General features: G+C 38.1%; 1 protein-coding gene and 1 pseudogene across 5 annotated transcripts in view; one reads left to right on the plus strand and one right to left on the minus strand.

Annotated features, from left to right (window-relative positions):
* POLD3 (DNA polymerase delta 3, accessory subunit) overlaps positions 1 to 14,567 on the minus strand; it is a 120,112-nt gene that overhangs the window by 87,866 nt on the left and 17,679 nt on the right. For all 5 annotated transcript variants that reach the window (XR_007120880.1, XM_047690999.1, XM_047690997.1 and 2 more), the window contains exons 3-4: positions 9,460 to 9,562; positions 672 to 711 (exon numbers count right to left, since the gene is read on the minus strand). Coding sequence is in view for 4 of the 5 variants with exons in the window: in XM_047690999.1 (XP_047546955.1) it covers positions 672 to 711; positions 9,460 to 9,562 (143 nt within the window). In the remaining variant the exon portion in view is untranslated. The remainder of the gene's footprint in view (positions 1 to 671; positions 712 to 9,459; positions 9,563 to 14,567) is intronic.
* On the plus strand, positions 915 to 2,073 carry LOC125078545 (GTP:AMP phosphotransferase AK3, mitochondrial-like; annotated as a pseudogene).

Raw genomic sequence — 14,567 nt, forward strand, 5'->3', positions numbered from 1 at the left:
CTCTGAACTGGATTTTTAAATAATAGAACCAGAGCATTAATAGTCTTGAAATGGAAAGATAAATTTAATTTATAAGTTATATTAAGTCTTTCTGACTTTAGAAAAGCATTCTTTAATTTTCTTCCTAAAAACTGTTATGGAACACAACACAGTATTTAGAGACTATTGTCTCTTCCAGTTGATGAGGTGTTCCATATGGTATTCATGATAGCTTTTTGCATGAATGACATGAGTCTTGAAATCCTGTAATAAAAGTGTGTTGTAAATGACAGCAGCTATAGGTCTTAAAAATGGGAAGTTAGTTAGAGGTAGTATCCTATTTTAACATGTTTCAGAAACTACTAATAAAAAAATATTCAGGGGCGCCTGGGTGGCTCAGTGGGTTAAGCCGCTGCCTTCGGCTCAGGTCATGATCTCAGGTCCTGGGATCGAGTCCCGCATCGGGCTCTCTGCTCAGCAAGAAGCCTGCTTCCCTCTCTCTCTCTGCCTGCCTCTCTGTATACTTGTGATCTCTCTCTGTCAAATAAATAAATAAAATCTTTTAAAAAAAATATTCAGCTTTTCAGTTAAATAGCTAAATATATTGCATGCAGATGCTAGGGGCAGATTTTTTACTGTACCCACACTGACGGCGTAAGAGGGAAATCTTGGTGAGTTGCTAAAACACTTACCTTCCAATTTATCTTCTCTCACTACTGCAACCTTGTGGCACTGCAAGGAAATAACACGTCATTAGTGTTTAAAGTAGTAATACAACTTGCAATTTTACAGTTTCTTTGCTGATAATTCAATTACACTTGAATGTGAAATTAGGAACATCAGATAACCCTAAAACTCTGTGTACAAGGGTGTCTGGGTGGCTCAGTAGGTTGAGTATCTAACTTGGTTTCAGCTCAGGACATAATCTCAAAGTCATGGGATCCAGCAGGGCCTCAGAATCTGCTTGTCCCTCTCCCTCTCCTTCTGCTTCTCCCCCCTCACCCAAATAAACAAAACAAACAAACAAATAAGTAAACTCTTTAAAAAAAATTTATGCACAGGGCTGCCTGGGTAACTCAATAGGTTAAGTGTCTGCCTTCAGGTCAGTTCATGATCCCAAAGTCCCAGGATAGAGCCCGGTGCTGGGTTCCCTGCTCAAGGAAGAATCTGCTTCTTTCTCTCCCTCTACTCCTCCACCCCACTCATGCTCTCTCTCTCTCTCTCTCAAATAAATAAATAAAATCTTTTTAAGAAAATCTGTATACAGTTTAATAAAGTCAGACTCATTTTAACTAGTTTATTTTAAAATTTCTCCATCTGGGTAAGAAAGTGATAGAATATACATATCAATACAATCAAAAACCGAACAAAAGGCAGCCCCCAGCTCACAGAGGAGAGTGAGTGCGCAGCCAGGCCAAAGCCCCACTAGCTGTGGGGCCCACGACTACTGAATGCAGTGATCATGGTGGCGTGGGCAAGGTGTGGCATTCATTGCACACTACCAATACTTCGAGCTGAAGCCCCTCTCCAGTAAGGACCCAGTCTCAAACAGGCTTGGGGCACAGAAATTGGCGGGTTAGCCAAGACTTTCACTGAACAAGGGAAGCTCATTTTGGACAATGTCATGACTCAGCTTGGCCCCTCATGAGCTGAAAAATCTCACCCATTATAGCTGGCTATTGGATAGTTTTCCAAGGTACTTTCACAGGCAGAAGCCCTGGATAGTTTATCAGAGTGATTAATCTCAACATGACCTTTGAGGTCATGAAGCAACATCCATTGCTTCCTCAATTCATCCATCTAGTCACCAAGTCTACAACATCAAATTCGACTCTCCCAATACTATGGGCCTTGGTGATCTGAGTGGAGAACCTCTCATCCAGTGTGAGAGTAATAGACGAGAGAGATGGTCCTCAAGAGATCAAAGGCTTACAAAGCCCAAACAGAGCTGGTCCTGGAATATTATCTACCAGACAAGAGGGGTGTTAGAAACATTCTCCAGAACAGAAACCAACAAGATCTGGCCCTATGTGTATGCCTTCCTACAAACAAAAAGTTCAACAAATAAACCAGAAAATATCAGTTACTTCATGAGGAAAACTGCATTTACCTAATCAGATGAGCAGAAGCTCCTCATCCATGCATTTAGAAGCTCCTTGTCCTAAGACCGGAATCTAGGAGTTCTTTGAACATTACATTAGTTTCATTTCTACTGATTTTATCTGGAAATTAAGTATATGCCAAATGAGTCAGATATGAAGACTCATCTTTTGAAATCACCTAGTGTGTTTTATAGTTATCTTCTACTATAGTGCAACTGAAAAACATCAGAAATGTCTAAACTTTAAAAAAAAATCTATTTGAGCATAATTAAAAGAGCAATTGGTAGTAACCTAACATTTGCTCAGAAGAATAAGTGGTTGATAAAGTTTCCTTATTTTCTGGAAAAGAAACAAATTCCATGTCATTTGGGGGAAAGTAACTCATCAGAGGCTTTTGCGTAGATTGATGTCAAAAAAGACATCTTTAGCACTACTGTATATGGCTCTGTGAGATACTATGTCTATAAAATTCCAGGAAAAAAACCAACTGGATTTACAGATTAGTTGCATGATGCAAATTCACTACTGCCTTTACCTAAGACACTTACTTCTTTCTTAAAGACTTTTTTTTTCTTTTGAGAGAGAGAGAGAGAGAGTGTGTGTGTGTGTGTGTGTGTGTGCGCGCGCAAGTAAGCAATAGAGCAGAGAGGCAGGGCAAAGGGAGAAAATCCCCAAGCAGACTCCCTGCTAAGCAGAGCCCAAATCAGGGCTTGACCTCACAAACCATGAGATCACGACCTGAGACCAAGAGTCAGACACTTAACTAAGCCACCCAGCACCCCTACACTAAGACATTTATAAACTAGCCATGTAAACTGAATTTATTTTGTTGTTAAACATATCTTCAGTTTACTCAGAATTTTCAATTTGTTATAAAAGTGTATTAATTAGCTCATAGGAAAATTTATTTCCCCAAGATTTTTCTTTTGAGAAAACACATGCACTGAGAGATATGATTTATGTTAGAAATTGACATAAGTTCTTGGCAGAAACACCCAAGTCGAATTTTCAACAGAATATGTAATTAAAGTCTTAATGTTTTCATATGTTATTCAGCTTAGAAACATGTGCTTTAAGATCTAGTTAGTTTTGTTTTTTTAAAATATTATTTATTTATTTATTTGATAGAGACATAGCAAGAGAGGGAGAGTGGGAGAGGGAGAAGCAGGCTTCCCATTGAGCAGGGAGCCCAATGCAGGGCTCGATCCCAGGACTGTAGACAGGAGCTTAACAACTGAGCCACCAAGGCACCTCAGGATCTGGTTAGTTTTGTTCTTTAATCAAAATGTAAGCTCTGCCTTGATGAGTAACAAATTAAAGTCCAAAAAAAAAAAAAGAAAAGAAAAGAAAAGAAACCCATAACACTAGTAAAGTAAGCATACTTTATCATCAGGAAATAGAAAAAGATCAGGTATCCTTGGGGAAAATTACCTTGATATATATAACAATCATAATTAGTAAAAAAAAAAAATTAAAAGTATTTATATGCCAAGTTAAAAAAGGCCAGGAAAATAACTGAGTTTGCTGAATGAGCTCTTTATTCCTAATCAAAGTTAACACCTCTAATGATGACCGCCATAGTTATGTTCACTTATCTGACAGGAAAAACCTTTATTGGCAAGTATAATCTGAATAGCCATATTAAAACAAAAATATTTAATTCCTCAGTGGGCAACAAGGATGCTTGCTGATGTCCTGTGGCCTGGTAGGAAGAATGGAGCAACATGAGAGCTAGAGGAGAAACATAATTCTTCAATGGCATACTTACTTTACTTGGTGCTAAATCAAATGAAAGAAGTCCTTGTAAAAGCTGTTATTAACTGCCTTTGAAAATTTAGCCCATTTTACTCAGGGCACTTAAAATATGAATGCCTAGCATGTGGTTCTTCTGTATTTTGTGTGTGGGCAGGGAGGACTTCTTTTCCTTTCTTTTGATTTTTTAAAAATTCAAGGCTGATCTTTCAAAATGGACCAAGGTTTTTAAGAAGGATTATAGTAAACATTTCATTCTTTACAAAATTTTCTATAAATGTTTATTACATGCTTCCTAAAAATGTGTGCACTAGTAAACATGAATTATCAATAGGTTATCTGGCATACGTTAGTATTATTGTATTAAAATAAAACTAAATTTTGTAACTGTGAAAACAAACAAAAAAGCAAACACAGCATCTCAAATAGTGTGAGTAAAAGTGAACTTATTAGTGATATAATAAGAATTAACATATAATCATATGGAACCAAATAAAAATTGGATCTGTCGCTCAGATCTGGAATACCTTCTAAATCAAGCAAAGATTTAAATGTAAAGAATGAAACCATACATATACCATAAGAAAATATGGATGAATTCTTCTATAAATGGATAAACATAAACTGATACAATCTGAGAATAAGGAAAGGTTTCCTAACTATGAACAGTAAGAGTTCACTTAAATTATCCATAAAACTAACAAATATACAACTTCAAATGACAAAAATAAACTTTAAGCACAAAGTACAAAGACAAAAATATCTGCAACTCACATCACAAAGAGTATTAGTATATAGCTTCCAAAATGGAGAAAAACAGGAAAAGAAAAGAAATGCAACTGACCCTGAAACAGATGACAACACGCATTGCATGGAGAAGGGGTCTCTCACACATCACTCATGGGAATGAAAAATGGAGAGGTATTGGCAATTACCCAATGTAGTACATATACACCTTAGGAATCCTAGGAAAATGTAACCCTAAATGTGGCAAACTATACAAACCATATATTCACTACAACACTATCTGTAACGTGAAATACTGTAAATGACTCAAAAAACTATCAAAAAGGGACTGCTGGGACACTGGGGACAGTATGTGCTATGGTGAGTGCTGTGAAGTATGTAAACCTGGCAATTCACAGACCTATACCCCTGGGTCTAATAATACATTATATGTTAATAAAAAAATAAAAAATTTATTAAAAAAAAAAGGGACTGCTGAAAAAACTAAAGTAGATCGATGTAGGATCAGGTGAGGGGTGCCTGGGTGGCTCAGTGGGTTAAAGCCTCTGCCTTCGGCTCAGGTCATGATCTCAGGGTCCTGGGATTGAGCCTTGCATGGGCTTTCTGCTCAGCAGGGAGCTGGCTTCCTCCTCTTTCCCTGCCTGCCTCTCTGTCTACTTGTGATCTCTGCCAAATAAATAAATAAAATCTTTAAAAAAAAATGTAGGATCAGGTGGCTGTAATAAGGAATGAAGAATATTTCTGTAACTGTTATGGAGTAATGTTGAGGACCTACAGCTAAGTGAAAGAGCAAAATGTAAAAATAGGGTATATAGTATGAAAACTTTTGTCTAAAAAAAGGGGGTAATATGAATATATGTTTGAATATATAAAAAATACATTCAAACAATGGAAAGAGAAGCAAAATCTTTTAAAATAGTTACCTGTAAGGAAAAGCAGGGAACCTAAAACTTGAAAGTGGGTAAAGATTTTAATTTAACGAGATACTGAGCTGGTAGTTTAACCACAGAGAAGAGTTATTGCAAGTAACTAAAATACAGGCTCATTGTGCATCCCTAGTAGGATATATCCTACAGACAAAAGGAACTACAAAGAAATCTTAAACTGTTTTCAGTAATCATATTACTAGTAAAAATAGTAATTTTGCTTTTCTAAATCTTAATATGTTTATGTTTGACTAAAGCAAATATATATTTATGAAAAATGTTAAGAACTACCAAAATTTACAACGTAAGAGAAAAAAGCAGTATAAAATCAACCAAGTTAAAAAGAAAAAACATAGTTGTAAATTAGAACTAGGAATATTAGTATGTTTTCATAATGCATTTTCTCTTTTAAAAAAAACAAGTCATTCCAAAAAAATGTCATATTCTGTAAAACTACACAATAAAAATTACAGTTAATGAGAAAAGGAACAGTAGGAATTATCCACTCAAACTTGTGCAACTTTGTAAGTAAGGCCCTAAAAACAAAAATTGGTAGCTTCAGGAGAAAGTTGGAACAGCCCACACAGCTCAGTGTGGCTAAATGTTGCCTCAAGGGATATTGAAAATGCATAAAAATGACACAGTTGAAATGCCACCTTGCTGATGCTGAACAACATAGACCAGGGTAGAGCTCTGCTTCAGTGGGTTCCTTTTAAGATGGACACAGAAGTAAGTTCGGTATCCACAAACTCAGAGCTTGGCTGGGGTAAGCCCTCTGAACTTTATAGCAGTTAAAGAAAAAAAATGAAAATATGGCTATTTAATGAGAGAAAGTCGTTCTTTATAGAAAAATTCAAGCCAACACATGCAGAAAGAATGACAGAACATAACCATTTTGTAACTCCTAGTGAATTAATAATCTAGGCAACAATAAAAATCAATCTCGGCAACAATCATTAGATGTACAGCTAATGGGGAACTTCATAAAGCATGGACTAGGCTGTCAACCTTCAAAACCACAAAAAGAAAATTAACAAAACACTCCCTTGAAATTTTCAAATAATTCTCTGGGTTGAGATTAGGAGGAGGCTTTCACTTTGTTTTTGTTTTTTTTTAAATAATATTTTGTACAATAATGATCACTAAAAAAAAATTTATATTTTTAAAAATCCATCAAAACCAGTGTTCTTTTTCTTTCTAAAAACACTTAAAACTTTAAAAAGATATCAGAAGAAATAAGAACAAAACCTGACATTATGCTTAATCATCAGCCTTTCCTTAGGAGGGCTTTCTTTAAGGAAGAAAGCATGGGTAAGCACCCACATTTGATCTGTAATTCCACAGGGTTCTGCAAAGCTGCCCTGTGAGGCTGTTTAGAGGGTGAGCACAAGGCTCCAAAATTCTCAAAACCACTTCAGCAACAGCAACTCTACTCTTAATATATTTTATATGTTAGGATTCTAAAATTTCATTTGAAAAATCATTCTGCTGCTTAACAAAAGCAGGATTTAAATGCCCACTTAAATTGAGAAACAGAATGCCTTCTATAAGCAAGCCACAGCATAGAAGTTCTTTAACTCATTATGAGTTACACATCATTTTGAAAGCTTGGTTTCAAAAAAATGGCCCGAGGAACACTATTTATTTATTTATAGATTTTATTTATTTACTTGACAGAGAGATGGAGAGAGAGCACAAAGTGGCAGGCAGAGGGAGAGGGAGAAGCAGGCTCCCCACGAAACAGGAAACTTGATGCGGGGCTAGATCCCAGGACCCTGGGATCATGACCTGAGCTGAAGGCAGAGGCTTAACCAACTGAGCTACCCAGGTGCCCTTGAGGAACACAATTTAAATGTACTTTTGGGGATTCATCCCCAAACCCCCCAAACCCTGAAGACCACCCGAGGATTTGAAATTAAGAACCTCGTCACGTGGGTTAGAATAAAAATCTACAACTCTAGGGCGCCTGGGTGGCTCAGTGGGTTAAGCCGCTGCCTTCAGCTCAGGTCATGATCTCGGGGTCCTGGGATCGAGCCCCGCATCGGGCTCTCTGCTCAGCGGGGAGCCTGCTTCCCCCTCTCTCTCTGCCTGCCTCTCTGACTGCTTGTGATCTCTGTCTGTCAAATAAATAAATACAATCTTTAAAAAAAAAAATCTATAACTCTATCTTAAAACATAAATTCTTGGGGCGCCTGGGTGGCTCAGTGGGTTAAAGCCTCTGCCTTCAGCTCAGGTCATGATCCCAGGGTCCTGGGATCGAGCCCCAAGTCAGGCTCTCTGCTCAGAGGGGAGCCTGCCTCCCTCTCTCTCTCTCTCTGCCTGCCTCTGCCTACTTGTGATCTCTGTCTGTCAAATAAATAAATAAAATCTGTAAAAAATAAATAAATAAATAAATTCTTAACCTTGGACCCTGTTCCAGAAGATCTGTGAACACTAAAAATTTTATGAATATGTCAACATATGTATTTTGCTTTCAGATTCTCAAACGAATCAGTGATCAAAAAAATTAAAACCACTGCTTTAAAGGAATGTAAAGAACTAACATGACTAGATTGAAGGCATTGACTAATTAAAGAAAGAGACAGAGGGGGTTAGTTAATCCCAGAAACAAAAGGAAAGAAGACATTCAGATGTAAACTTGGGCAGTATCCATTCCAGAGCCATACACAGAAAGGATTCTAGTAGCAGGTTTATTTCTGAGAGCAAATGAATCAGGTCTGCTTAATTTAGTGTTTCTGATATATAATGACATCTGATTCTGCCTACACTTAAAAATGTTTTGATTATCATCTAGTTTGCCAAACAGCTTACCAATAAGAAAAGAAAATGCTGATCATACAATATAAGGATTGGATCCTCATAGCAGTTGTTTCACCTTGTAAATTATTAAAATGCCATTCCATTTTAAATCTCACATGCTTGGGACTCTTGCTACAAGATAAACCCAATCAGTATTTTGATAAATCAGGCTTTTCTGAACTTAGGACTCCAAGGGAAAGTCAAAAGGGAAGAGAAAAACATGTATTACTGGATCACTGAACAGGAACCCTAATCCTTAGGCTAAATTCTATGGAGGTCTATTGGTGGTAGTGGTAGGAGCAAAAGAGCCTTCAGTGTAGAGGTTTGGGGAAGTGAGAACAGAAGATGTGTGCCTTACTTCTGGGAGGAAGTCAGAGAGGAGAAATTATCAAAGTTCCCAAGGATCAGTCCAGCACAGGGAAAGGAATGAGTTATCTCAGCAGAGCTTCTGGTGCCCATTCAGGCATGGAAGTAATAGGATGATCCTTGTGCCCCTAAGAGGGACATGGAAGTAGCTCAGAGAAAATCAGTAGGCCCAAGAAAGCTTTGTGGTCAGGATGATGAAAACACAGCAGTGACCTGTGTTAATGGATGACAAGATGCAAGATGGGACTATAAAAAGATACATGAGAACAAGGATGTTCCTGGCCTCTGCCTCTGCCTCTGCACTGCATTAGCTCAGCCCCTTGCCAACATCCCCATCCTTCAGCCACTAAGCCAACCAAAATTAAAGCTCAAACTGAAATCAAACTCAGCTAAAAAATAAGTAAAACTGGACTTCCTGAACACCTGAGTTTGTGTATTGACATCTGAACAGTCTGGAAATTAACCATCCCTGTTCCCAATATACTTTATAGAGGAAGAAAGGAATAACAGAGCAGTCTCCTAATGTCTTATTGCCTAAGAAAACTGCATAATCATGATATTGTCTTTGCATCGCATCCGAGATATTACCCAAGCTTCTCAGGGTTTTAGGTTTAGGCTAAAAATACACACACACACACAAAAAAAAAAAAAAAAAAAAAAAAAAAATCTTGCAGTTGGCTTTTAAAACTTCCATAATACTGCATCCTGTTTTTTTCCCATGTTATGTTATATAACACTGTTTATGGCTCAAACATATTTCAGTTCATTGTAAGATTCTGACAACTTACAGAATGTCCATTCTGAATGAGACTGCCAGACACTAAATACGTGACATGCAGCTGGGCTCCCGAATTCTCCTTTCGCTTCCTTTCAACATAATCATACAGCATCCTGTTCCAAACAAAAGGTACAAGTCATTATTTGTAAGTTTTTACCTCATTGACTCTTAATTCATGATGTAAAAGTCAGATATATTAAATCTGACAGTCTATCAAATTTTTTACAGAATATTTTTGCTCCCATGGACAGAAAGTTAAAAAAAAAGACAGACTTTTTTTTTTAAGATTTTATTTATTTATTTGACAGAGAGAGATCACAAGTAGACAGAGAGAGAGAGAGAGGGGGAAGCAGGCTCCTGCTGAGCAGAGAGCCCAATGTAGGGCTCGATCCCAGGACCCTGAGACCATGACCTGAGCCAAAGACAGAGACTTAACCCACTGAGCCACCCAGGTGCCCCGTAAAAAAAGACAGACTTTAGACAGGACATACAGCTTGGGGTCAACTTGTATTGAGCTGGCACAGTGACCAAACAATTTAAATAAAAGAAATCTAGTAACAAGCCAAAAGGCACCGAACCTGCTTTAAAACAGTGGCAGTAACATACAATGGATACGAGTCAAGGAACAGTTCAGTCACTATGAGCTCCTGGATAAGTTAATTAATTTTTCTAGGTCTCTTAATCCTGAGGTATAAAACCAGGAGCTATATGAGATCAGTGATTCTCTTAACCTGGGACTCATATGGCCATTTATAACCCTCCACCACCCAAACTGCAAGCAAAATGCATGTGTGTTTTTTGTGGGGAGACAGTTTAGGGTTTTTAACAGATTCTCTGAGGGATTACTCTAAAACATTAAGAACCACTATGTAGATGATTATAAGTGTTTAGTTCTGAAATTCCAATTTTATTAAGGGGCACCTGGGTGACTCAGTCAGTTAAGCGGCTGCCTTTGGCACAGGTCATGATTTCAGAGTTCTGGGATGGAGCCTGACCTTGGCTCCTTGCTCAGTGGGGAGCCTGCTTCCCCCTTGCCTCCCACTCCCCCTGCTTGTGCTTGCTCTCTCCCTCTCTGTCAACTAAATAAATTAAAAAAAAAAAAAAAAATCTTAAAAAAAAAAAAGATGCCCACATGATCAGGACCCCACCACTGAGGCTTCCTAGCAGAAGCACCAGACACTATGGAGCAGAGATAAACCATTCTCACTGTGCCCTGCCCAAATTCCAAACCAAAAGAATCTATGAACATAGTAAAATGGTTGTTTCAAGCTGTTAAATTTGGGGATAATTTGTTTCATAGCAAGAGTAATTGGAAAAGTGATCAACTTGATAAACATGTTCCCCACCTTCATGGAGTTTACGTTCTAGTGCAGGCAGGCAGCCCTAGAAAATGTCAGATAGTAATAATTATAAAATTCTGGATCAACTGGATATCCACATGCAAAGAAATGAAACTGGACCCTCTCTTTACACCATATACGAAATGACTCCCGGAAGAAATAGTGCCTATTTGCATATTTTAGGGCTTCATTTAAAATTAGTTTGAGTTGTGGTGCCTGGGTGGCTCAGTCAGTTAGGCGTCCAGCTCTTGATTTTGACTCTGGTCTAGATCTTAGGAGTCTGGGACTGAGCCCAGCATTGGATGCTGCACTGGGCATGGAGCCTGCTTGAGATTCTCTCTCTCTCCCTCTTTCTCTGACCCCTCTCTAAAAAAATTAAAAATAAAAATAAATAAAATAAAATTAGCTTGAGCCAACACCCTAATTTGAAAACTACAGTGTATTCTTATTGTGAGGCCCCAAGTATTTTTTAAGATGTTAACAAGCACATGCTACGTAGAAACCTTGAATATAGTGATAATTACTGTTGTAAGAGCTAAAACTACAAAACTCTTAGAATAAAACATAGAAGTAAATCTTCATGACCTTAGATTGAGCAAAGCCTTCTCAGATACCATATACAGAGCACAAGTAACAAAAGATAAAAGAAACAGTGGCGCCTGCCTTGCTCAACTGGAAGAGCAGGTGATTCTTGATCTTGGGGTTTGTGAGCTCAAGCCCCACACTGGGCATAAAGCTTACTTAAAAATGGTATTTTAGGGACCCCTGGGTGGCCCAGTCTGTTAAGCATCTGCCTTCGGCTCAGGTCATGATCCCAGGGTCCTGGGATCGAGTCCCACACTGGGTTCCTTGCTCAGCAGGAAGCCTGCTTCTCCCTCTGCTTGCCTCTCCCTCTGCCTGCTGCTCCCCAATTTGTGCTCTCTCTCTGACAAATAAATAAATAAAATCTTTAAAAGATAAAAAAAAAATAGTATTTTAAAAAAAGATAAAAGAAATAAATTGGGCTTCATCAACAATAAAAACTTTGCTGTTTCAGAAAGTACCATCAAGGGGCACCTGGGTGGCTCAGTGTGTTAAGCCTCTGCCTTTGGCTCAGGTCATGATCTCAGGGTCCTGGGATCGAGCGCCACATTGGGCTCTCTGGTCAGCAGGGAGCCTGTTCACCCTCTCTCTCTGCCTGCCTCTCTGCCTACTTATGATCTCTGTCTGTCAAATAAATAAATAAAATCTTAAAAAAAAAAAAGTACCACCAAGAAAGTGCAAAGATGGGGTGCCTGGATGGCTCAGGGGATTAAGCCTCTGCCTTCGGCTCAGGTTATGATCTCAGGGTCCTGGGATTGAACCCTGCCTCGGGCTCTTTGCTCAGCAGGGAGCCTGCTTCCCCCTTTGTCTCTGCCTACTTGTGATCTCTCTCTGTTAAATAAATTTTTAAAAATCTTTAAAAAAAAAAAAAGAGAGAAAGTGCAAAGACAACCCACAGAACAGGATAAAATTTTTGCAAATCATTTATCTGATCAGGTGCTCACTTCGGCAGCACATATGTATTTGATCAGGGTCTTGTATCCATAAAGCGGTCTTTACAACTTAACAATAAGAAGACAACCCAGTAAAAAAATAGAGAAAGGATCTGAATAGGTATAGATACACAAATAGCTAACAAGCACAGGAAAAGATGATCAACATCATTGGTCATTGTAGAAAAGCAAATCAAATCAAAACCATAATAATACCACTTTATACCACTAGGAGATGGCTAAAATAAAAGACAGATGATAAAGAGTTGGCAAGAATGTGGAGAAACTGGAATCTCCATACCTTACTGGTGGGATTTTTAAATTAGTGCAGCCACTTTAAAATACAGCTTGGCAGTTCCTCAAAATGTTATATATGACCCAGAAATAGGTATATATCTAAGAGAACTGAATACGTATGTCCACATAAAAACTTGTATACAAATGTTCACAGTAGCATTATTTATAGTACCCAAAATGTGGAAACAACCCAAATGTCCATCAATTGATGATGAGAAATAAAATATACTGTTAAGTATGTTATGGGTTGAATTGTGTCCCTGCTCTCCCCAACCCCCAAAAGGTATGTTGAAGTCCTAACCACCAGTGCCTCAGAGTGTGACCTTCCTTGGAAAGAGGATCTTTGCAGATGTAATCAGGTAAGATGAGGTCATATTAGAATAGGGTGGGCTCCTAATCCAATATGACTGGTATCCTTATAGGACAGCCAGGTGAAGATATGGCATACAGGAAGAATGCCATTTGACAACAAACATAGACACTGGTGCTATGAAGCTATAGGCCAAAGAATGTGAAAGATTGCCAGCAAATCTAGGAAGACTGCCAGAATTTAGGAAGGAATGAAGGATTCTTCTCTACGGATTTCAGAGAGAGCATGGCCCTGCCAACACCTTAATGTTGGAATTCTAGCCTCTAGATCTGCAAGACAATAAATTTCTGTTGTTTTAAGCCACCTAGTTCATAGCATTCTGTTATGGCAGCCCTAGGGAAATAACCTGCCATATGATGGAATATTATTCAGCCACGAAAAGGAATTAAGTATTGATACATGCTACAGCATGGACAAAAATTGAAAACATTATGCTAAGTGAAAGAAACCAGACACATGAGATTATATATTACAGGATTCCATTCACACAAAATGACCAGGATAGGTAAATCTATAGAAGGAGAGTTTACTAGTGGTTGCCTAATGCCGGGAGGGTGGGGGAGGGAAGAGAAAGGAGTGGAGAGAAAATGCTAAGTGACTCCTAATGGATACAGGGTTTCTTTTGGGGGTGATTAAAATGTTCTATAATTAATTATAGTGATGGCTGCATAACTCTGTAAATATACTAAAAATTACTGAATTATATATTTTCAATGGGTGAACTACATGGTATATGAATTATATCTTAATAAAGCCATTTTTCAAAAAAAAATTAGGCACGCAATTAACAGTGATATGACAGAGAATTAGGAAGGGGTGGGGTTACCCGAAATAGAGCATTAGGGAAGGGTTGTTGTAAAAAGTAATGTGTGACATTTCAACTAAAACTTAAAGGATGAGGACAGCTGGGAGAAGAGCATTCCAAACAGAGGGAAGGGTTCAAATGTCCTAAGGTAGAAATAAGTCTGGCAAAGTTAATGAACAAAAGGACAAATATGACTACAGTGTAAGTGAGGTAGAGACTGGTATGGGATGAAGTTCATTGAGAGACAGGGTCTAGTCAGTATGTTAATTCTATAAAAATTCAGGTAATCAAGGTAACTATGATAAAATTTACAGGTAACTTTATTTCATCTCCAGTCCTCAATATGCACCTTTAAGCCCCAACAGGTTTATATAGTAATAGTTATTTCATTAACATCTATAACTGTAACAATTAGTCTTATACGTGTCCCATTCTAAAAGTTACCTGAAACTCTTGGGTTTGGGTCAGCACTGGCATTAGCAACAGAAATCTCAGATAGTCAAAATCAGTACAAATTCATCTGTAGGCCAAGAGTTTCAGGTCTTGAATGCATGAACATCCCAGTCAAAGCCTGATTCAAGGTCTGTCAAACAGCAGTCCACATAAAGCCAAATCAACGCATTCTAGGTATCAGGAATTTTCTAAGATTCATGGAACATTCCCTGACTCAAAGAAAGTTCCCATGACTCAAAAAAGGGGGGGGGGGGAATCAGACCACCTTTAGGAATAAAGTAAAGTAAATGGGTGTTTAACTTAATATATGAGGCCCCAGTCTGTTCACCAATTCCTCCC

The sequence above is a fragment of the Lutra lutra genome, chromosome 10 (assembly GCF_902655055.1).
Source record: "Lutra lutra chromosome 10, mLutLut1.2, whole genome shotgun sequence".
Taxonomy (NCBI): Eukaryota; Metazoa; Chordata; class Mammalia; order Carnivora; family Mustelidae; genus Lutra; species Lutra lutra.